Source organism: Colletotrichum phormii, assembly GCF_030913505.1.
Source record: "Colletotrichum phormii strain CBS 102054 chromosome Unknown BDP81scaffold_13, whole genome shotgun sequence".
NCBI lineage: Eukaryota > Fungi > Ascomycota > Sordariomycetes > Glomerellales > Glomerellaceae > Colletotrichum > Colletotrichum phormii.
In genome coordinates, this window is record NW_026851455.1 from 767,243 (window position 1) to 789,848 (window position 22,606).

The window sequence follows — 22,606 nt, forward strand, 5'->3', positions numbered from 1 at the left end:
TGATTGAATGTTTGAAAGCTGCAAGCCTTAGGAGGGGATTCGGTGGATGATCTGAGACTCAGACGACGACGGAGGTAGACCCGAGACGGGATGGCAGCATTGGCACTGTCATCATCAGGATGGGTTGATGAGGGGGATGCTCGAGACCAGACCCAACTGCCGTCCATACGTCCAACGTCATCATGCCATGCTCATGTACTGGTGGGTGTTCTGAAGGGGGAAAGGGAAGAGAGAGAGAGAGGAGAGATAGCTGGGCGTGTTATGATCTGAGGCCAGGGAATAAGCCAGCAAGCATCATCAACAACACCAGTCAAGACTGGCTGCGGCATGCGGCGGCCTGCCTTTTTGCTGCCCAGGGTGCACACTGCACAGGACTGACGCGAGCGTTTCGTCTACAATGGGCAAAAGGGAAACCAAAATTGCCAGCCATCGACGCAAGATTCCCGAAGCCGGGGATGCCTGTCTTCTTCGTTGCGTCAGCCACCGTCACTAATTATCCTGTGGATGGGCAACACAACAAGCGACCGGAGTGGTTGGGATGGAAATTTGAGTATCCTTCTTGATTCTGCGTCTAATGTCTGGGCATGTCTGGGTATCACCGCTGCTGGGTAAGGCAACCTGTGCCTGTGTAAGCGTGGGATTTGTTTGGGTTCCTGTTCATCTGACTCTTAAAAAGTATGGATAACATCAACAACAATCCATGCCAAGTGGGAATTGATGGATGAGGTCAAGTCTTTCTGCCCAAGACTCGCATGTTTGGTTTGCCATGACCGAATGATACTAGTCAATAAACCATGCATCCAGATGCAAGAGAATGGGCACCTATTCATACTTACTTCGTACCCATCCGTAGGTACTTGAGGTGGTTGTCGAGTGATTGGCCATTTTTTTTTGCCGCCTTATGTCACTTTGTTTTGTGCCCGTATTCCCAATTTCTCGCTTCCCTTCTTCTTTTCCCGACTCCATTCATTGATCCTCGCCCACATTGCTGCTGGCCCCCCATCCCCTGCCGGGCCTGCCCTCGTTCTTGCAGATACGCTAAAGAGCCGAGAGGGAAAAGAGGACCATTGCCGGGGGTTTCCTTCTCGTTTTTTTTCCCTTGCCAAGTTGCCGTTGTACCCCTGTCTCGGTGCCCTCTTCTCGGCCCTCGTCCACGTCGTCTTCGGTTCTCACCTACGGGTTATCCGCACCGCCTATTTCGTTGTCCACCACTTGCTACCTAGTTACTTGCCATCGTACGGAAAGCAAAGCTCCAGGCACAAGTTAGGTACTCGAGGGGTGTGTGATCACAATTGTAGAGACAAAAAGACAGCAAGAGAGAGTTACCTAGACCAGAGAGAAAACGCCAAACCAGATGATCCCGCTCAGACGGCGCGCTAAAAGTGAAGGAGTGAAAGAAAACCAAAGTTGCCAAAGAAAAGGTACACGCGAGGTACATCGGAAATGTACAGGGGGGGCTTTGGACACAGAGCGCAGCATCGCATCAACACGGACCATTCTGCACTACTGTGCAGCAGCACCTCCACCCCAACCTACCTGTATTCGTACTCCCTACGCAGTAATGGCATGAGCGAGGAGAGGTTCCCAGTTGTCCCGTCCATGTCTTTCCTCTTCTTCGTAGGTTGTTGTTAGGTACGAACCCACTTGGTGCATCGCCCACCGCCGAAATACCTTCTCAGAGTCCCAGAATCCCAGAATCCCAGCTCTGGTATCTGGACCGTAGCCCGTCCATCTTCCCGCTCCTCGCGACTCGTTTCCCAACCCCGACTCAGCCTTACTTCGCTTTATGAACCCTGCATAACTTACAGCAACGGCATCTGGATCCTCTCTCTCCAAGTTCGAACCCCCTTTCTGATGTATCCGTACACCCATTGCTACTAGGTACGGAGCATGTACTCGGACCTGGCAATCCCAATCCTAAAACTCAATCCCACGCCCGTCCATCATCCACCATCCACCATCCAACTCACTACATATACCGCCCCGACCTCCCACCTCATCCTCTTGTGCTCTCCTACTCACCTCTCCAACCCGACATTGCGTGATCACGTTTACGACCGAGTACGAGTTACTGCCCTAATCGCACACCCGAATACAAGTTGCATACGAATATGAGCAGCACCCCCTACTGCTCAGGACCGAGGACAGGAAGAGTTGGCTTTTACGACGTTTACCACCCACGACCGACACGATCCACCAACAGATAATTTTCTACCCGTTTCGGTATTGTTTGCTGTTATAAAACGGGAACCACTTCGCACACATACATTCCAATAATACAAACAATTACCACTCCCGAGAGCCAGAGCCGCGGGCACGAGACACAAGACAAGATGGGCAACATGGCGAGGCAGGTCCAGAACACCGACTACTCGGACGACGAATACGGAGCCGAGGACGCCTACTTCACCTACCGACCCCTCTCTAACCTTCCCACCCCGCCACCTTCATCCAGGAATTCTTCCGCCCACCAGAGCCCGAAAACGGCCTTGGAAGAAGGCGACATCCTGCAAGAAAAGTTCCTTGGTACGTGCAGCCGAATTACGTGATGGGCGGATGGGGGAAGCTTTGGCAACCCTTACAAACTTACCCCGTGTGCTCCGACCCTCGTTCGTTCGATGCGCATGCTCCAAATGCAATATATCATCTGCAATGTAATGCTAACCTCCCCGCGCTTGCAGGCCCCGCCATCCACCTCGTCAACCTCGTTCCCACGTCAGCTTCCCTCTCGACCCCGTCGGTGCCTCTCGTTCAGGTCATGCTCAGCCGGTCCGGGCTCCCGCTCGAGACCATCGCCTTGGCAGTCTGCATCCTCGACTCTCTCAACTCCAAGTTCGCCCTGAGCTGGCGCCTGCAGTGCCCCCTGCTCGTCGATGGCTCCTCCTACAACAAACGCCACACCCTCGGCCACAGCCCTCTCCTCGACCGCCGGCGCCAGCAGCAGCTGCATATCGACTCGGTCCAGCCCGAGCTCATCATCCTGTCTGCCCTCATCATCGCCGCTAAGTTCACCGACGACTGCCACGACTCGACATCATACTATTCGTCAAACTGGGGCAAGGATACTTGGTCGTGCGAGCAGATCAACGTGACGGAACGCTGCATCTGCGAGAACCTCAACTACCGCATCAAGCCCCTGGTCGACGATGAGGATCTCCTCGCCGATACCATGGTTGATATGCAGTTGGCCGCACGGCACTACAACGCGGCCCGCCCCGTCCAACCCCACGAGATGGGTCACAGCAAGAGCAAGAGCATGACAATCGGTACCGCCGTGATTGGCCTGGGTCTGCAGCTGACACCCGTCGACACACCCAAGTCTGAAGCCGAGTCCTTTGGCGACGAAGTGCGTGCGGCTCTCGAGAAGACGACCTTTGGCGGGGACTACATGTCCTTGACCTTTTCGGGCAACGACATGGGTCTGTCTCCAGTCGGTGAGGAGTTTTGAGGAACGAAGTTGGAAAAGAAAAGGCACGACGGGACAATCAGCGAGCGAGCGTTTTTGTTTGACTGTCACGATGGTTGATTTGCATGCCCTGCGGGACACCGAGTTCATCTCGGTTGAACAGCACATCTATCTGCATGAGCCCCTTCGGCTTGTTGTATACTGAGGGGCGACATCATTTTTTCCAAAGCTTGAACGTTTTTTTTAAGGATACCAAAACCTCGGCCTCGACGAGGGCTCCGATGGGTTACGCATCTTGTAATTTTTCTTGGGCGATCAACTGGGCTGGCGTATATGGTGGGACAGGGGTTTTATCGGACGGGGGTTTGGGATCAAGGTCGCGATACTGGAAATCATGGTTCATCTTTTTTATCATACCCTATTTGATAATGTAGTCCTGGAAAGACAACATTCATTTTCTCACTTAAACACGTTGTTTTCTCATAGTGACTTCGTTTGATTTGTTTGTGATGATAAGGTACATCGTGATTCTAAACAACAGCAACAAAATCATGTTTTATACCTAGTGACTACACCATCACCGCCTAAGGGCTCAACCTGTTAATCGTCCACTTATCCTCCTCGCCCTCCACCTTGTCATACACAAACCGATCATGAAGCCGACTATCCCGTCCCTGCCAAAACTCAACCCTCTCCGGCACAATCCTCAACCCGCCCCAAAACTCAGGCACCGGAATCGTCTCCTTGCCCTCAAACTTTTCCTCCACCTCCTTCACCCACCCCTCCAACTGCGCCCTCCCATCATCCCGCCCCTCCCCGCCCTCGCCCTTCACGCCCTCCCGCGGCTCCAACACCTGGCTCTGCCGCGAAGCCCACGCCCCGATCCGGCTCCCGCGCACGCGGGTATCGTAGTACACCTGACTCTCCTCCCTGCTCAACCTCTCCGCCTTACCTTCCACCCTCACCTGCCTCTGCAACGCCTCCCACCAAAACGTCAGGCTCGCGTACTTGTTCGTCTCGAGGTCGGCTGCTTTGCGGGATGTGCCGAGGTTGGTGTAGACTACGAAGCCGCCCTTGCCGTCGAGTTCTTTGAGGTAGACCATGCGGGCGGAGACGCGGCCGGAGGGGAGGTGCGCGGTGGAGAGGGTGCATGTTTCGGGGTGCGGGACGGCGTGGGTTTCTTGGGCTGCTGTGAACCAGGTGTTGAATTGGTGGGTTGGCGAGGTTGGGTGTAGGCTGGGGAGGGAGAGGCGGCCTAGGGTGAATTGGGAGGCGCGGGTGTTTTGGGAGGAGCCCGAGGGTGCGACTTGGGGATGTTAGTTTTTTTTATTTTATTTTTTTGGTGTTTTTGGCGAGGGGGAGGTGGTGAGGTGAGATGAGATGGGAGAGTTTGTTCTTTCTCGACCTTCATCGTCATCGTCTATCATCCCGGTGATCCGGGTCTACTTCTACTCCCCTTCCCTCATCGTGCCTCTTCACCCGGGACGCCGTGCTACACAGAGCAAAAGAGCAGTGCGTGAGAGAAGGAAAGACTGACAAATGAGCTTCTCGCTCTCGGGAGGCGGATGCAGAGCCATCTTGAGCGATCTCGAGAATCTATACGCAAAGCCGGGCCGCATATGCGAGCAGTCTTAACAACGTCAACTTGCCGAGAGTCCTTGTCAAAATTCTTATACACCCAACTCTCTCGTCAGCTGATGGAGGGGTAGAAAGGGGGGGGGGTTTACTTGTGAGTAGGGAAAAAGCGACTCACAAGAAAGATACTATGTGTATGTACGTTCAGATCAATGCAGCTTGGGAGTTGTATGCTACACAAGTGTCGTGAGGGAGTTTTGGGTGTTGCGCGAGGTAGGTATGTAGACCCGTGAGTAAGAGTGAGGTGATTTACGCGTTTAAAAAAGTGTACACATGTCATGACTTGACTTTCCCTCTCATGATGCTTGCATTTGAGTGAGGGGCACCCCCCAGCTGCAGCAAAATGCCCCACATTCCCCGACCACGTTTGTTCGTGCTGAGGTGGGTGGACAGCCGCAGAATGTTCCACCCATTCTTCTTCCCTCACACCACGGGCAGACATCGGATTGTACGTAGGCGCAGCCGCGCAGCGCGCAGAACAGCCGACAACGGGTCCCATTTCCAAGGAGCTGAGATGCGGAGCAGGGATCAGCCCAGCAGTGCTCCGATCGGACCACTTGATGACTGCACACATTCGACACTTTATAGAGACAATACACAGAACGCAGAGTACGCACACACGCAAGACACACACATAACGCAACAGACCAAACAAACGTATTTCATTCCGTACATACGACGGGAGGGGGTATCATATCGTAAGAAACGCCATCCAAATACGCAAGATACGCAACGTACGCAACAAACGTAACGCAACGCAACGCACTATACACACTGCCCAAAACACCTCTAAACCCAAACAAAACATGTAATCCCTCGTACACCACGACGTCGTGATGGCGCGAGCCAAATAACGAACGTCTGACGGCGCGTTTTCTTATACGCCAGTTTTGAGGAATAGTTGCTTCCTACTTTGTGTGTGTCTATACTATCATCCCGAAAAAAAGAAAAGCCCGAAACCCAAAACACCAAACTGTTCTAAAAACTTTTTTGCACGTATGCTTTTTTTCTCATGTCCAGGTAGGTTCCCCATACAAGTAGGAAGGAAAGCCAAAAGAATTGTCATCTCTATGGTGCCATAACCAACGCAAGCAAAGCCATGCGGCAGTACAGACCATATCTCATCTGGGCAACTTGTCAGCATTCGTGTTCAAATCTAAAGGGTCAAGGGACTTACCTGTCTGAAGTACGCCGCACGCTGGTCAGTGTCAACCTCGGGCGCAATCTCCTCGTTTCTCGGGAGAGGGTGCAGGATGCACATGTCTCTCTTGGCCGACTTGAGGGTGCGGTTGTCGATACGGTACGAGTTCTTGACCTTCTCGTAGTCCTCCACCGTCGGGAACCTCTCCTTCTGGACGCGAGTGCAGTAGAGCACGTCACTCTTGGCCAGGATCTCGGGAGTAAGGTCCTCAGACTCGCAAAGGAGCTGTCCAGACTCGACCAAGAAGTTGCGCACATCGTTGGGCAGAGCAAGTCCCTTGGGAGAGACAAGCTGAACCTGGACGCCATAGTCGCGAAGAAGGTAGATCAGGGAGTGAACGGGGCGGCCGTAGAGCAGGTCACCAACAAAGGTGATGGTAAGACCCTGGACGGTTCCAAGCTCCTCACGAATGGTGAAGAGATCAAGGAAGGCCTGAGTGGGGTGCTCTTTGCTGCCGTTACCACCGTTAATGACGGGAACGGGAGAGTACCTCTTAGCAATCTCGACGCTGTGCTCGTCAGGGTGGCGGAGAACGACGGCGTCACCGTAGCAGCCAAGGGTGCGCAAAGTGTCCTGCAGAGATTCGCCCTTCTGGACCGAAGATTGCGAGGTGGCAATGGCGACGGTGCGGCCGCCAAGTCTCTGCATCGCGGCATCGAAGGAGGCAGAAGTGCGGGTCGAAGGCTCGTAGAACAAGGTGCAGAGGACGCGGCCCCGCAGAACGTTCAAGACACCCTCGCGCTGGACGCCCAGACGCATCTGCTGGGCAACAGTGAACAGGTGGTGAAGGTCAGCACGGGTGTACTGGCTGACAGACAGACAGCTGTGGCTCTTCCAGGACGACGGCTGCGACAGGAGATCCTGAAGCTTGGAGCCAACGGCTGGGTGAAGAGGGGCGGGAAGACCAAAGTCCTCAAATCCACTGTTGCTCTTGTTAGGCAGGTAGCCGTCGGTGGGCCGAAGCTTTGTGGGCCTGGAAGTGTTGAACAGCGACGGGCGACGGTCACGAGGGCTGTCGGGGTTGGTCAAAGACTGCAGCTGAGGCTTGATCGCGGGAGACATGGGCAGAGCGCCGTGAGTGGACATGTCCTTGCCAAGAGCAGGCAGAGCCAGCAGCTCACCATCAAGGCAGACAGTCTGGTCCTGGAAGGTCACACGCTGAACAGAACCGCGCATGGTGCGGCCAGCGAAAGGAGACCAGCCGTTGGTGTTGTGCACGGCGTAGGGACGGTCAATCTCAACCTCGACGCTGGTTCCAACCTGCTCGTGGAGCTCAAAGATCTCTTTGGGGTTGTCGTAGAGACGAGCCTTGATATCGTCGACGGTCAGCTTGCCCTCGGTAACGGAGGTGAGGAGCAGAGGCAGAGCGTCGGCAATGCCAACGGAGGGATCGGCGGTCTTGCCCAGAGAGCTAGCAAGCTGGTAAGGCAAGCTGCCGATGGAGAAGACGTCGATCGTGCTCAGGTGAGCCCAGAGAGCGTTCTGGTCGGCCTTGGTGGGGAGCAGAGCACAGTCGGGGAAGTCATCCTGCGAGAGGTACAGGGAGAAGATGGACACGTCGCAGGTGACCTTCAAGCCCTTGGCCTTGCTAAGAGCAATGAGCTTGATGTCGTCCTTGGTGGAGACCGAGGTAACGTGGATTCTCCGGTTGTGCAGGCTGGCCAGGAGCAGGATAGAAGCCAGGTCGGTGAGCTTGGCATCAGTGACGATGGGCTTGTGCGCGGGCCACTTATCGAAGTGGGCAGTGACGGCAGCGACCTTGCTAATGTTTCCAGACAGGTGGTTGAAGGGGATGAAGAGCGATCCGACCTCACCGGTGACGTGGCTGATACGGTCAGAGTTGTCAGAGGTGGCAGTGACGGAGAAGTTGAAATCGCAGAATCCACCCTGCTTGCTGCTCTGCTGGGCGACCTTGAGGGTGACGGCATCAGTAATTGAGCCATCGACACCGACAGGCATGAAGCGGACCATGCTGAAACCGGCCGAAATCGAGGCCTTGGTGACAGCCTTGAGATCCTTGCTTCCGGCAGTGGCGATACCAGGAACGAAGGCGGCGACGTTGATCAGGCCAGGCAGAGAGATGGTACGGTGGCTGGTCTGGAAGTCGCGGCTGCCAATCTCGAGTCCGAAGTGGCGGGCAATGGCCTCAACGAGGATCTTGGCGTTCTTGACGTTGGTGACCAGAGGAACCTGGTAGTCGACAGCCATACGTCTGGTCTGGTAACCCTTACTCATGTAGTTGGCAGGACGGCGGTACTTGTTGTTGGAAGGCAAGTTGATGTAGAGATCAATCATGTTCTTGGCCAAGTGCTGCGTGAGGGAGAACTCGGAACGCTGGTCTTCCTGCTCATTGGCGAGGACTTCCAGGTACTGAACGGGAATGTTGTGCTCCTGGAGGAAGTCGGCAGTACCGGCAGTAGCGAACAGCTTGTAGCCGAGGCGAGCAAGCTTGTCGATCGCGGGCAGCATCTCCTTCTTGTCCTTGTAAGAACCGATGGACAGAAGGATGTTGGCCTTGGGGATCTTGAATCCGGTGGACATCAGAGCCTTGAGGTACGCCTCGTACTTGTCGACACCGAAGCAGGCGACTTCACCAGTGGAAGCCATCTCAACACCCAAGACGGGGTCGGCGCCAGAGAGACGCGAGAAACTGAACTGAGGAACCTTGACACCAACGCAGTTGGGAGCGATATCGGTGGCAGGGTAGGCCTCGAACGGCTTACCAGTGATGGCCTTGGTGGCCATCTCAATCATGTCGACACCCATGACCTTGGAAACGAAGGGGAACGAGCGAGAAGCACGAACGTTGCACTCAATGACCTTGATATCGTTGTCCTTGGCGATGAACTGAATGTTGAAGGGACCAGTGACATTCAGAGCAGCACCAATCTTGCGAGTGGCCTCCTCGATTCTGGCAATGGTCTCGGGCTCCAAGTCCTGAGGAGGCAGAATGAGGGTGGCATCACCAGAGTGAACACCGGCGTTCTCAACGTGCTCAGAGATGAAGTGGCCAATGACGACACCATCCTTGGCAACGGCATCCATCTCGATCTCCTTGGCGTTCTCAATGTACTTGGTGATAACGACAGGGTGCTCGCGGGAAACCTCAGCAGCCTGGGCCAGGTAGTTCTCGAGATCCTGCTCGGAGTAGACAGTGTTCATGGCAGCACCCGAAAGGACGTAAGAAGGTCGCACCAACACGGGGTAGGAAACGGCGTTACAGAACTTCTTGGCCTCCTCGAAGCTGGTCAACTCCTTCCAGGTGGGCTGATCAACACCAATGGTGTCCAACATACGAGAGAACTTGTAGCGGTTCTCAGCGTTGTCGATCATCTCAGGAGAGGTACCGAGGATCTTGATGCCGGCACGGTGGAGCGGCAGAGCAATGTTGTTGGGGGTCTGTCCACCCATGGCACCGAGCACACCACCAGCGTCTTCCAGCTGGTAGATATCGAGAATAGACTCCAAGCTGATGTTCTCGAAGTAAAGCTTGTCGGCCTCGTCGTAATCGGTACTGACGGTCTCGGGATTGTAATTGACCATGATGGTCTTGAAGCCATCCTGGCGCAGGGTGCGAATGGCACGAACAGAGCACCAATCAAACTCGACGGAGGAACCAATGCGGTAGACACCGGATCCCAAGACCATGATACCGTGGTCGTCGAAAGACACATCGCTCTCGCTCGCGTTGTAGGTCAGGTAGAGGTAGTTGGTGTAAGCAGGGAACTCAGCAGCAACGGTATCGATTTGCTTGACAAACGGCATGATGCTGGCCTCCTGTCTCAGGGATCGCACGGCAATCTCGTTGGAGCTCCAGAACTTGGCGAGCTGCCGATCGGAGAAACCGAGTCTCTTGGCCTGAAGGAGGATGGCAGGGGACTTGGAGATATCGCTGGTAGTGTAGTTGGTCATGTTCTTGGCAAAGTCGCTCAAGCCCTTGAGCTTGTTGAGGAACCACTTGTCGATCTTGGTAAGCTCCCAGATCTTGTCGACGGTGTAGCCAGAGTGCATGGCGTTGGCAATGGCGAACAATCGCTGGTCAGAAGGAGTCTGCAGCTCGTCATCGATGGACATCAAAGCCTCGGTCTCGTTAAAGCCCAGGTTGTGGAAATCGATGGCGCGAATTGCCTTCTGAATGGCTTCCTCGAAGCTCCTGCCGATGCTCATGACCTCACCAACACTCTTCATGGAGGATCCAAGCTGAGTGGAAACGCGGGTGAACTTCTTCAAGTCCCAGCGGGGCATCTTGACGACGACGTAATCAAGCGAGGGCTCGAAGCAGGCGCAAGTGGACTTGGTGACGCTGTTGGCAATGTCCTTCAGGGGAATGCCGAGACCAAGCTTGGCAGCAATGAAAGCCAAGGGGTATCCGGTGGCCTTGGAAGCAAGGGCTGAGGATCTCGACAGTCTGGCATTGACTTCGATAATGCAGTACTCCCTAGAGAAAGGGTTCAGGGCATACTGAATGTTGCACTCTCCGACAACGCCCAAGTGACGAATGACGTTGACAGCTGTAGTACGGAGCATGTTGTAGTCCTCGTCAGAGAGGGTCTGGGAGGGGGCGACAACGATGGAATCACCGGTATGAATACCAAGAGGATCGAAGTTCTCCATGTTGCACACAGTGATACAGTTGTCCTGGGCATCACGAACGACCTCGTACTCGATCTCCTTCCAGCCCTTCATACTGCGCTCGATGAGCACCTGAGGACTGGCGGCAAAGGCCTTGTTGCAGAGATCAAGAAGCTCGGCCTCGTTGTTGGCGAAACCACTGCCGAGACCTCCAAGAGCATAGGCGGCTCTGACGATGACGGGGAAACCAATGTCCTTGACGCAAGACATAGCCTCGTCAATGTTGCTTGCAGAAGCAGACTTGGCGCACTTCTCACCAATGGAGTCCATGCTGCGAGCGAAGAGCTCACGATCCTCAGTGGTGATGATGGTGTCAATGGGGGTACCGAGGACCTTGACACCCAGCTCCTCAAACTCGTCCTTCAGCTGGATACCAACTGACAGAGCAGTCTGTCCACCAAAGGTGACGTAGATGGCATCGGGTCTCTCGTACTGGATGACCTTGCGGACGAACTCTGCGTTGACCGGGAGGAAATACACCTTGTCGGCAAGACCCTTGGAGGTCTGAATGGTCGCAATGTTGGGGTTGATCAGAACGGTGTAGATACCCTCCTCCTTGAGAGCCTTGATGGCCTGGGAGCCAGAGTAGTCGAACTCTCCGGCCTGTCCAATACTGAGACCACCACTGCCCAGAATGAGGACCTTGCGGGGGTGGACACGAGGGTGAAGACGCTCGTTCTCCTCGATAGTGCCACCGGGGAACTTGACCGGGGCACTGAGCGCCTTGGGGTCGGCAGCGCACTCCTCAATGGTGCTGATGAAGACATCAAAGAGGTACTCGGTATCGCGAGGACCGGGTGTGCTCTCGGGGTGGAACTGCACACTGAAGTAGGGCTTAGACAGATGGGCAATACCCTCGTTGCTGCCGTCGTTGGCATTGACGAAGAGCTCCCTCCAGTCGGCCGTCAGGGACTTGGAGTCGACGGCGAAACCGTGGTTCTGGGAGGTGATGTGGCATTTTCCGGAGATCATGCTCGTGCACGGAATGTTGTGACCTCTGTTGCCGAACTTCATCTTCTCGGTCTTGGCACCGGAGGCGCGGGCGAGCAGCTGGTGTCCCAAGCAAATACCGAAGACGGGGGTCTTGGTCTTGTCCATGGCAGCCTGGATGTTCTTGACGGTGTTCTCCAGCATGGCCGGGTCACCGGGTCCGTTGGAGAGAAAGAGACCATCGTACTCTTCGCCGGCCTGCTTGACCAGGTCGTGGTCCCAGGGGCACACCAAGACTTCGACACCGCGCTTGAGGAAGCACCTCAGCTGGTTGTACTTCATACCGACATCTAAGCACAGGACGCGGATAGGTCGGCCGGAGGGGTGCTTCTTTACGGCAACACTCGAGGGAGGCTTGTAGAGCTTAGGAGCCTTGATTGAGACTAGAATGGAGAATTAGCAAAAGGCAAGTCAGAGACTTGTTGGTAGAACTCACCCTCAGCTACGAGGTTCTTCTCGTTGGGGTTCACCCAGTCAACAGCCTGGAAGTCCTCAATGGAGAAGGACGCAACGCCATTGACGTGACCGTTGGCGGTGCCGTTGGTCAGGTTCTTCTTCTGCAACAACAAGCGGCCAAGGGTGCTGCCCTGTGACCTCAGGTACTTTGTGAGTTGTCTGGTGTCGACGCCGTAGATGGCGGGGACGCCCTGCTCCTTGAGCCATGTGCCGAGAGAAGACTCTGCCAAGAAGTGGGAGTAGTCCTCGCCCGAGTATGAGTGGGCGACGAGACCAGCAATGTGAATCTGGGAGGACTCGAAGTGAGCGGGCAAGTCGCCCAGGAGCTCGTCAATGGTCTCCCGCGAAGGGACACCATAGTTGCCGACCAGAGGGAAGGTGATAACCAGAATCTGGCCACGGTACGAGGGGTCTGTCACCGACTCCGGATACCCCACCATTCCGGTCTGGAAAACGAGCTCTCCGGCGATGCTCTTCTGTGCACCGAAGCTGTAACCCTGGTAGACGGTACCATCGGGCAGCTCCAGAGCCATGAGGCCTTCGTCATCGGAGCCGACAATGCGGGCCGCAGCCGGGGTGTGGACGGTGGGCGACATTTTCGGTTGTGGGAGGAGTTTCTTCTGATTGATGCGGGGCAAAAGAAAAAATGACGGGTGAAGGAACTCTCGGAGTGAAGAGGGTCTAAAGCAGCAACGATGTGAAAAAAAGAAGTGCTAGAGAAAGTGGCAGTAGCGAGCTCGTCAATAGAGTCTCGTTTGTTGGTTCGGGAGCTTCCCAGCGATCATCTGCCACGATAGATCTTCGGGAAGTTATGCAAGTTTCTAGACAACCATTGTCGGAGAAAGAAAAAAGGAAAAAGAGAGAAAGAAGAAGAGAAGTGCCAAACAGCAGGACCCAAAGACTTTTTACCTTACTCTGACAGTGAGAAAAAAAAAATTCACCTGGTTACCCCCCCTCCATGCTCAGGGCCTTCCCTCCCTGGGAGGGGAATTTAAGAGTGGATTGACCAATGATACAGGCACAATCCCTGGACGGTGGAGTCCCGGCTACGTTGACACAGATCTGCAAGTGAAAAAAAATACGGCTTCTGCTTCACCGAAACCGCAGGCGGTCAGCTCAAGGTAGTCTAGCGCCATCTACCAAGTGGGCAGAAACTGACAGAAAATAGCGGTAGGTTTGGGTCATTGCCGCTTCTAGCCAGAGGGCGGGGGAATTAGCCCCGCGTCACCAGCACCAAAATTCGCCAATGCCACCAACAGCCCGCCCTGATGGCTGAGGTTGCAGAATTTTGTCACAGTCTTGTCCCTGCAGAAATTTCTTTCCTCACTCAAATTCACCTAGCTTGAGTGGTCACTGATGGAGAGAGCCGTGAGAGGCGGGAGAAAACTATACTTAAACGGTGGCTGGCCACGAGTGGACCGTCCGCTTGTGAATCACTTCCAAAATTGGCCGAGTCACAATTGGAATGGACCGGGCTACTTGCAATAGTACATCCCCCAAATAACCTTGCAAATCGATGCGATCGATGTTGTGATTTACTTCGAGGGGCCACGAGTTTACGAATTTTTGGTTACTTGGCTCGTCTGAAGCATTGGTGTTTGCTGGCTTGTAAGCCTACCAAACCACCTGTTATTTGAACATGGTTGTGGGAAATCCGATTTTCACCTGCGCACACCGGCCTAGGTGAGCACACCACTACTTGCTTTCACCTGGCCATCGCCGATGCCGGTGCTGAGTTTTTGGCGGGGCATTCCACTAGAGTTGGGGTAGGCATGGGCAGCTGGGGCAACGACAGTCCCCCAGGCTGGAAAATGCTTCGGATTCATCGAGACCGCGCACTCTCTGATAGTACTTTGATTAGAAAATAATATTTCTTTGGATCACCTCACCTTCATTCCGTGTTTAACGACTCGCCATGAGTACATTAGAGGTTTGCAATGGCCGCTCGTAGAGTAGTCTGCAAATGTACAAAGTATCTCGCCTCAATAAGTGAAGAAGCCATCGCAGCTGGCGGAAAGACACATACGGATAGACGGTGGGGTTTGAACCCATGTTCTGCGCTCTTCACGGCGCCAATTTGAGTCCAGCCCCTCGTCAGACACCAAGTTTGGAGCATCTTTGGAGTTCCAGGCACCCTGATCTTAGCTACGGAAACTGCGGGTGATAGTACGGACTTGCACGTGCCATACTTGTGTTTTATACTGCTCGACTGGAACGAAATGTCTTCCCCCAGTAGTTGAAATAGCCAACAACTCAGTATACTAAGGTAGCGTGAGTAGCAGGTCAAGTGACTGAAGCTGACATTCCACGGGACGTGAGTGGGAAGCAGCTTAGGTGAGAATCACCCGTCTTGGACGCTTCTAAGGAACCCCACGGATCTCACCCAGCCCATCGTCTCTGACAGGGCCGCTCCCCTGCAAGCAGGACAGCTCACTAGTCTCGGAAGAGCCTGGAGCATGAATGCTTGGCTAAGCCAGTTGGGACTTGAGAGGTGGAAAGAAACCAAAAATGGGAGCAAGAAAGCAGGCCGGCAAGGTGCGCGAGGAGGCTTGACTCGTGAGGCTTGTGCAATGCGAGGGAATTTGCGAAATTTCCTGTTGCCAGGCCTGCAGGTTTGCGCTGCGGTGTGGCCAGTTGGTGGAACGCATAGAGTTCGCGATGCTGGCTTGGGTATGGCGGCTTCTACCCTGTATTATCTGTTCGAGATCTGAATCGACATAAATAGCCGATGGCCGTGTTGGTCTCAATGTAACCCGGCATGACGGGCGTCTGCTGAGATTCCGTGCATTGCTTGGACGAGTTGATGAGAAGCTCACCAACCGACCCATTATCCCCAGAAGAGGTTCGACACCCATGTGTAAGTGCTAACTGTGTGAAGGCATCGTCGAGTTCAGTCACGCGTACTATGTCACTTGTGTGTGTACCTGTCTTGAATAGCTGTGCCTCTGATCGCTCTCGGGAACCAAAACAGCGCAGACGGGAAGCATTCCCTTCCCGTTCTTTGAAGGCGGGATTGAGAACACAAGAAAAAAAAGAACTGGATGAGTAGCATCGAGCAGAAACGATGATGGTGTGGGAGCAGGGCCCCGGCTAGAGCAAAATCCCGGCGGTGTCCCCGAAATGCAGCGTCGCACCCTGGCCCAGAACAGGTGCCATCTGTGCATCCGTGTGTGTGGGATGCCAATGGCGGTGACGGCCCTCGTAGGCCAATCAAGCGAGGGAATGGCTCGAGGTGTGCTGCTGATCCTGTGGGGGGCTTGAACTCTTGGAGCAAGAGGATGCAACTCAAGCTTCACTGTTGCGACTCTGGGGCTCTTGAGGTGAGGTGTGCAGATGCTTCACCACTGCTTGCTGACCGACTCGCCCTGTTTCTCCTGCGAACTGGCTAGTTTTCAGGCTAGCGGTGGAGAGACATGTCGAGTCGGTTTTGTGACTGTCTTGAACTGAAGATGCCGAGTGAGGCGTTGTGATTCAACTTTGGAAAGCAATGTAGGAGAAGCGAGAATCGACCCATGACAAGGGCCCAGCCGCCCAGACCAGTCAGTATTCGAGCATCGTGTGTCACGCATGTCAAGTGACGATGCGCGGCCGCGGATGCAGCCCATCTGCCAGGTCGAACTTGAATTTGGTTCTCGGATTGGATGGCAGTTTCGGCAGCTTTTGGATCTACCCCATACGTCTTCTTCTTCGCTTTTCTTCTCGTCCTCGCATTTGGCTGCCGAGTGTACGGATACATGGCTTGCCTTTTCTTGTACATATAGCTAGATACTGCGAGAAAAAGGAGACTACGGATGTTGATCCGGACGACGTCGGGGAGGAAGCCGCAGACACAGACGTGGATGTGGATGCAGAGGCAGACGCAGACGCAGGCACCTACCTAGGTGTACCTGTGTGTCTGGCGGTCGAATGTCTCTCGTCTGACAGACCGGGATGGGGACGGGAGTTTGAGTGCGTCGGGTCGTCGGAGTGTTTGGCGCTTGTAGGTCGGGGTCTCCTTCTTTTTCATCCTAACAAAGTCATGTGGTTGCATGTCTCGCCCGTTTTTCGTCTGATGTTGTCGTCGCCTGTCGGTCCTGACTTTTCTCGTGTATGTGCGTGCATTTGCAGAAATATGGCTTAATTGACATGTTATTAGCATGCATCTGCTGTGTATTGCAGCGTACGGTAGGTATGGATACTGAGAGTAAGGATATTGATTCGGAGACTCGGTATCCCTTTCACCCCTTTCTCTTTGTTGTTTTCGTAGCAAAACACGCCCTCCTGCACCAATGCCAATTAGTACTTTGTAGTTGATGCGACGAAGACTTGCAAAAGACTCGGGCGGTTTACGTACTCGTGCTAGGGAGGTAGTTTGGCGTTAAAACGTCTAGGCTGGACGATGGATCGGCTTCCAGGGTAGCAAACGAATGTCGACACAGACATGGAGCTCCCCCGGGCCTTTTTTTTGATTGTGTCATTTCGCAGAGCGGACTGGCCCCGGTGCGTACCCAGTTGCGGTGCTGCGGCGATGCGTGAATGTGGACGTGGGCATCATGAACTTCCAGGATGTATCTGCTAGTCTGCTAGGGTGAGTGAGCACTTGCAGCCGCAGCAAGCTTAGTAGGTTGGGTCCTTCCTCCAGTTGTCCACTCCAGTGCTCCCTCCTTCCCATTGACCGGGACGCTCTTGTAAGTTGAGGCAAGCAGCAGGCAAGAACTACATAGTATGAGAAAGAGGCAGGCAGAGGTGGGCGCATCTTGCCTGACGCACTTTGCATTCCATTTGTGGCGCATTGGCAGCGTTGGAACCCCCCACTTTTTAGAGGCCAACTTCCCACCCCCAGGGATCTTGCGCTAGCCCATTCCTGACTCTCAAGCGGCCCAGGCGTGCCAGGCGAGAAGCTCTGGATCTTGGATGCCCATCATGCCTGCGGCCTGCCCCATCACTGCCAACTGCCCGTGGTCATTTTTGGTCACTTCCATTTGCTCCTTAAGTTCCATGGAAAGAGCGAGCCTGCCACGGAGTGCACCTGCCCTGCGAAAACCACGACATTTCGCGACGCTACAACTCCACTTGGCCCCCAGTGGCGCGCCGCGTTTCCTTTCCCGATCCTCACCTGCGCACTCATCCATGGATGGAAAGTACTTTCACGTTCGGTTGTTGCTAAGTTGGTTGTGTGGAAACTTGAAAGAAACATCGGATGGTGGGTGGTAAACGGTCTTGAATGGCTACACCCCAGACTCCTTATCGCAGTCTATCCCCTCCGCTGCTATCGTCACCGGCTATGATTTCCTCATTGCAAGAGGTCATCGATGCAGACCATCTTGCTTTGCTTCGCTTCTGGCGTGCATTTGCAGCTGGGGTGCATACGTACTTACATAGATATATACACATGCATACTTGGAAATATATACATAGACCAGGAGGTGAACATCATCCCATCCATACCTTACTCCGTACGGATACCTTACACATCCTGTTACTCGCCTGTTCCTTGCCTTCCCGTCCCCTACCGGCGTCGACTGCCTCATGCAGTATCACTCGCCTTTTAGCACTCTACCTGTCCGACTACGCTAAAAATCGCATCGTCCTCGTAAGAATCTCGATCCGCGCTCCACGCGCCTGTTGCTTGTCGTCGTCTCTTCCTACCACTCGCCCACGTCCCTTTTACTCTTTTCTTTCCAAGGATCAATACCTTTGCTCCTTGTCACTTGGTCTTACTGTACTGTACATCCCTCTTCCTGGTCCAGAAGAAAGGCTCTTGGCCAGCTTCCCCACAAAACAGTGCATCGATTTCTTCGTCTCGACCACGGGGAACCCTACACCGGCCTCCCGACCTGTCCAGCACTTTCTTATTTACCATTGTGCTCGGCCAACTTATCCTGACCTGACCTCACTTTCTATTTCCTACCCTCCTCGCCTTGCCTTGGCCTGGTGTTGCTTCCAACGACCTCGCTTTCTCTTCCACGCATCCCCCCCAGGATTCCCGCAAACCGACTCGAAACGAACTCCTGCGCTTACGCGAAAACCAACCCCCCCACCCCTTCTTCTCGCGCACTTTCAAATCGTCTCCTACCCTTCCTCTATGGCGCCGTAGGACGAGGACACGATAGCATAAGGCGGCGGGCTGCATCTCATTCCCAGATAATGTTTTCCTCTCTGCTTCGACCCAAGCAGAGCAATCGCAGCCGTCGCGTCGACCGATTCCACGATAGGCAATCCCCTTCCCCTGGCCCAGCCTATCGTCACTACGTTGGCGAACCACCACGACGCGCAACCGGAGACTTCACCGAGGCCGAAGATGACGACGAAGAGGACGAGGAGGAGGATGAGGAAGAGGACGACGGCCTAGGCCATTCAGGGGACGACCACGACAACGTCGACGACGAAGATCACATTCAGCGTTCCTTGCCTGTCCTTCCTCTCTTCTCAGAGACATTTCTCGGTACAAGACAACCAGAAGCCCACGGTGGCTACCCCTATAGACTTGCAACCTCAAGCTGACCGCAAACCTGCAGATTCCTTACCCATCTATAGCATTACCCACGCGATTCGCATCATCGTTCAGACCCGTACCGAAACGACGTTATCATGGGACCAAATACGCTCCCCCCAAGTCTCCCAGTTCCTGGTCAAGCCAATGCAACAGCAGATCAGGACTCAGCAGTTCAACCGAGCCTCCCTATACTGCCTGATGGCCAACTGCCTGCAGTTCAACAAGGAGGCCCAGATGTACCCAGGCAATGCTGGAAACAGCTCAACCAGGGCTCTGGTGTGCGAATTGTTGGCCCTGAAGCTCTTGAAAGAGTATAACACCCGCGAGCTTATCGACGCTCTATCCTACGACTTTTACCCCCTTCAGGGCCTTCCCGGCGCCCAGCCAGCAAATGCACCGAAATCGGACCCAAGAAACAAGGCTCGCCTTACTGCGGCCCGGACTTCGACACTCGAGGTTGCTATTCGTGCTTCTGCCAAGCATTTCCTCGCACACCCTCTAGTCGTGCAGCAGCTGGAGGCTATCTGGAACGGAGCCATCAGCTTTTATTCGTCTGCAGACAGCTTGCACCGAGAACCTCCTCCTTCGCCTGGTAGTCAGGGAAAACCCGATTCCAGAACGCCGCTACTTGGCGGCAATAGTCAAAAGGAGGGCCAGCAGCCGTCGGCACCTGGAAGAAGGAGTGTGGTTCTCTATGATCCTCGCCAGGCGTCCCTCTTCAAGCTCTCACGACTTCGTGTGCCGCGCTACAGGTTCTTCCTCTCGACGCTGTCACTTCTTGTTCTTATTGGCCTGTTCCTTGCTGTCTTGGCCCAGCGTTCTGCGCGGATCAGCTCGCTGGAGCTGATATTCTGGTTTTGGAGTGCCGGTTTCATGCTGGATGAGCTTGTCGGGTTCAACGAACAGGGGTTCTCGCTTTACATCATGAGCTTCTGGAACGCTTTCGATTTGGGAATCCTTCTCTTGTTGATCGTCTACTACTTCATGCGTGTCTATGGGGTCTTTCTCGTGGACGCAAAGCACTGGAATGACTCTGCCTACGATGTTCTCGCGGCGAATGCCATCTTGTTGCTCCCCCGTATCTTCAGCGTCCTGGACCATTACCAGTACTTCTCCCAGCTGCTCATTGCGTTTCGCTTGATGGCTGTTGACCTTGTGGCCGTCACTGTCTTGATTCTCATATCGTGCAGCGGCTTCTTCGTCTTCTTTACTCTGGCTGACGGTAATAACAACGCTGCTGACATCGCATTCCGGATCTTCCAGCTTCTCATGGGCTTTACCCCGGCTGCTTGGGAACTGTGGCCAGGGTATAACTGGCTCGAGAGGGGCCTCATGGGCTTCTTCTTGATTATGTGTCACTTCGTCATTGTGTAAGCCAAGCCTGTTCCTCGCTAAGGTCTTGAACTAACAAAATTAGCACGATTCTCATTACGGTCTTGACCAACTCGTTCATGAAGATTGCCTCGAATGCCAAAGAGGAGCATCAGTGAGTAGCCAACCACATCTCGCTCAGAAACAACTCCTAACAAAATTCAGATTCCTTTTTGCAATCAACACAATCTCCATGGTCAAGAACGATGCGCTCTTCTCCTACGTTGCGCCAGGAAATATCTTCGCGTGGCTGTTGATGCCCATGCGTTACTGCATGCCACTGAAGCATTTCGTAAAGCTGAACAGAACAATCATCAAAGCCACGCACTTTCCTCTTCTGTTCTTCATCTTCCTGTACGAAAAGTACTGGCTCGCCCCATCAATGTACGAGCCCACGGACCTTGTCGAAAATCATCACCACCACGGCAGGGATCGGACGATTTCCTTTGCAGACCCAGCAAGCCGATCTGCTCTTTTCAGCCCCAACGTGCGCGTTCGCGAAGAATCCATTACCGGTTACCAGAAGGATCATGCTTTGGAGGAGGTCTTCCGAAGAGGTCCTGGCCTCGCGACTCTGCGAAATCAACGGCGGAACGAGAGGAAGAAGGCACAACATGCGGTCCGAAACTGGATGGATCGCAATGACGAGGAAGAACCCTCCCCTCATCTCCAGCTTTCCCAGTGGCCGACCCTGGAGAATGGGAGCGCCAGCGCTCGTCCGGATTGGCATAGAAGACTCAGCCTCTCGAGGGAGCTGCGGACACAGAGATCTCGTCAGATATCAGATGTCAGATCTGCGGCTAGCGACCCAGCAGATTTCATCTCGCAGCCTGCCATCGGCTCCTTCTTCCGGAACGTTGTCGCAGCGGCCAAAGCTAAGGAGGAGGAGAATCAGCAAACAGATGCAGACGGCGACGACGAACTCGTCACCAACGATGAAGAGGAAGAGGAAGATATCGCAACAAATGCTGGCGACAGCCGTCGCGGTCCAGTCATTCATCAAACCTCGATTGACGATTACTTCAACTCCACGCCCAGAACGAAAGGGTTCGTGCCACCCCCGGCATCTTCATCGTTGGGGTCAAGTGGCAGGCCCTCCGTCTCTGTCACTCCTCGCTCTGCGCGTCGCATGCCGCACAGCCGGACGATGTCAACGAACACTATTCTATACGCGCCGCAGGAGCTGCGTCGGCCGCCTAGCTCATCCTCTCATTCTTCGCCCGATCCGCCGCCTACGCGTGCGCGTGTGCAGAACGGTCGTCCTGCGGTAGTTGAACCGGCCACAGCTAGCGGTCATCGTTCCCCCCGCCGGCAACAAACATATGTCACCAACACGCGGCCCAGACCTATCATGCCACCACGGGATGCAGTGCAGACGGCGCCGAATCGAGCAGCTCTCACGGGCATCGATCAACGCTTACGCCCGAACCCTCTCAGGCGGTTGTCTTCGGTTGACATGAGCATCTTGTCCGAGAATATCGTACCTGACGACCCAACGGGAGGCATGCCTTCAAGCTTCCAAACACAGATGGCCATGGCTATGATGAAGGATGCACGACTAGGCGGTGCGGGACGAGGCCAGGATGCTGGTGACAGCAACCGGATGAGCAAGCTCGTCCTGGCACGTATGAAGACTCTGGAAGAAAGCTTTGCAGATGTTGCGAGGGAGTTGCGCGGGCTGAAGACAACGTCCAACTCGACGGCGCCTACCACACGCCGCAATTCGTCAGGCGAGGAGCTGCAAAAGGTTGCAGGCCTGACAAGTTCCGAAATCGCTAGACAGAAAGACGGAGGAGGTGATAGACCAAAGATGGTGAGAAGAACGACGGGTAAACGCCCGGCCAGCCGCAAGAGCAACTTGGGCCCCTTGGACAAGCCAAAGGGCAAGGGCAAGGAGCCGGCACACTCATCAGGCGACGAGTCTGACAGCGAGGGGCCGAGTATGGGACCGACGAAGCGAAGCTCAATGTAAAAAGGGGGAGTCGCGGTTTGAAATTTTGCTGGGCATTTTCCGGCGCGCTATACCTCGGCCATGGTTGGTGATTACCGGCATCCGCATCGCTGGGGCGTTTGGAACCTGAGACGTTGTTTTTCCCGCCTCCCTCCCGGAGGTTGTTGTTGTATTTGTGCATTTGTTCGCCTGCCTTTCTTGTTTTGTGTTATTTGTGTGTGGTTTTTTTGAGGCATGCCGCATATACATCGTTAGCTGGCTGCGATTGCATTTGGACATGTGGATGGAGTTAATGATTGTGGATTTCTAATTTTTTCCATAAATCTGGTCTGGATCGGAATCTGAGTGCCCCATCCCACTTCAGATCCGTCCAAGTCTCCTGTATTCATACTTTACATAAAAAGTCAATTTGATCATCGCCCCCGATTGATGTCTAATGTATGACCATACAAGTGCCGCGTGTGGTTTGGGTTGAGATGAAGCCGTAGC

The 22,606-nt window shown here is 54.3% G+C and overlaps 4 protein-coding genes across 4 annotated transcripts; 2 read left to right on the top strand and 2 right to left on the bottom strand.

The window, feature by feature from the left end:
• Positions 1–2,333: 2,333 nt before the first annotated feature.
• BDP81DRAFT_322858 (uncharacterized protein) lies at positions 2,334–3,448 on the top strand (the record flags this gene model as incomplete). The annotated part of the gene is made up of 2 exons (XM_060584734.1): positions 2,334–2,526; positions 2,682–3,448. The coding sequence occupies 2 exons, from the start codon at positions 2,334–2,336 to the stop codon at positions 3,446–3,448; spliced, it is 960 nt and encodes a 319-aa protein (XP_060443797.1).
• Positions 3,449–3,881: 433 nt separating this feature from the next.
• Positions 3,882–5,306, bottom strand: BDP81DRAFT_430987 (uncharacterized protein). Its single transcript, XM_060590655.1, has 3 exons — positions 5,160–5,306; positions 4,944–5,075; positions 3,882–4,712 (listed from the first exon to the last, which is right to left on the bottom strand). Exons 2-3 carry the CDS (start codon positions 5,023–5,025, stop codon positions 3,991–3,993), a joined length of 804 nt encoding a protein of 267 aa, XP_060443798.1. The 5' UTR covers positions 5,026–5,075; positions 5,160–5,306; the 3' UTR covers positions 3,882–3,990.
• A 375-nt stretch (positions 5,307–5,681) lies between these two features.
• Positions 5,682–13,152, bottom strand: BDP81DRAFT_430990 (carbamoyl-phosphate synthase). The gene is made up of 3 exons (XM_060590656.1): positions 12,301–13,152; positions 6,219–12,247; positions 5,682–6,166 (listed from the first exon to the last, which is right to left on the bottom strand). The coding sequence occupies exons 1-3, from the start codon at positions 12,914–12,916 to the stop codon at positions 6,110–6,112; spliced, it is 6,702 nt and encodes a 2,233-aa protein (XP_060443799.1). The 5' UTR covers positions 12,917–13,152; the 3' UTR covers positions 5,682–6,109.
• A 5,294-nt stretch (positions 13,153–18,446) lies between these two features.
• On the top strand, positions 18,447–22,138 carry BDP81DRAFT_462236 (integral membrane channel protein; the record flags this gene model as incomplete). The annotated part of the gene is made up of 4 exons (XM_060593874.1): positions 18,447–18,744; positions 18,818–20,165; positions 20,213–20,281; positions 20,332–22,138. The coding sequence occupies 4 exons, from the start codon at positions 18,447–18,449 to the stop codon at positions 22,136–22,138; spliced, it is 3,522 nt and encodes a 1,173-aa protein (XP_060443800.1).
• Between the last annotated feature and the right edge of the window lie 468 nt (positions 22,139–22,606).

What these genes read in the sequence shown, in the direction of transcription:
- BDP81DRAFT_430987 (XM_060590655.1), bottom strand. Translation starts at nt 5,025, where the DNA reads ATGCGGCCCGGCTTTGCGTATAGATTCTCGAGATCGCTCAAGATGGCT. An exon ending in CGAGAGCGAGAAGCTCATTT is followed by an intron (nt 4,713 to 4,943) that starts GTCAGTCTTTCC and finishes AACATCCCCAAG; the next exon opens with TCGCACCCTCGGGCTCCTCC.
- BDP81DRAFT_430990 (XM_060590656.1), bottom strand. Translation starts at nt 12,916, where the DNA reads ATGTCGCCCACCGTCCACACCCCGGCTGCGGCCCGCATTGTCGGCTCC. An exon ending in GAAGAACCTCGTAGCTGAGG is followed by an intron (nt 12,248 to 12,300) that starts GTGAGTTCTACC and finishes TCTCCATTCTAG; the next exon opens with TCTCAATCAAGGCTCCTAAG. An exon ending in GTGCGGCGTACTTCAGACAG is followed by an intron (nt 6,167 to 6,218) that starts GTAAGTCCCTTG and finishes CAAGTTGCCCAG; the next exon opens with ATGAGATATGGTCTGTACTG.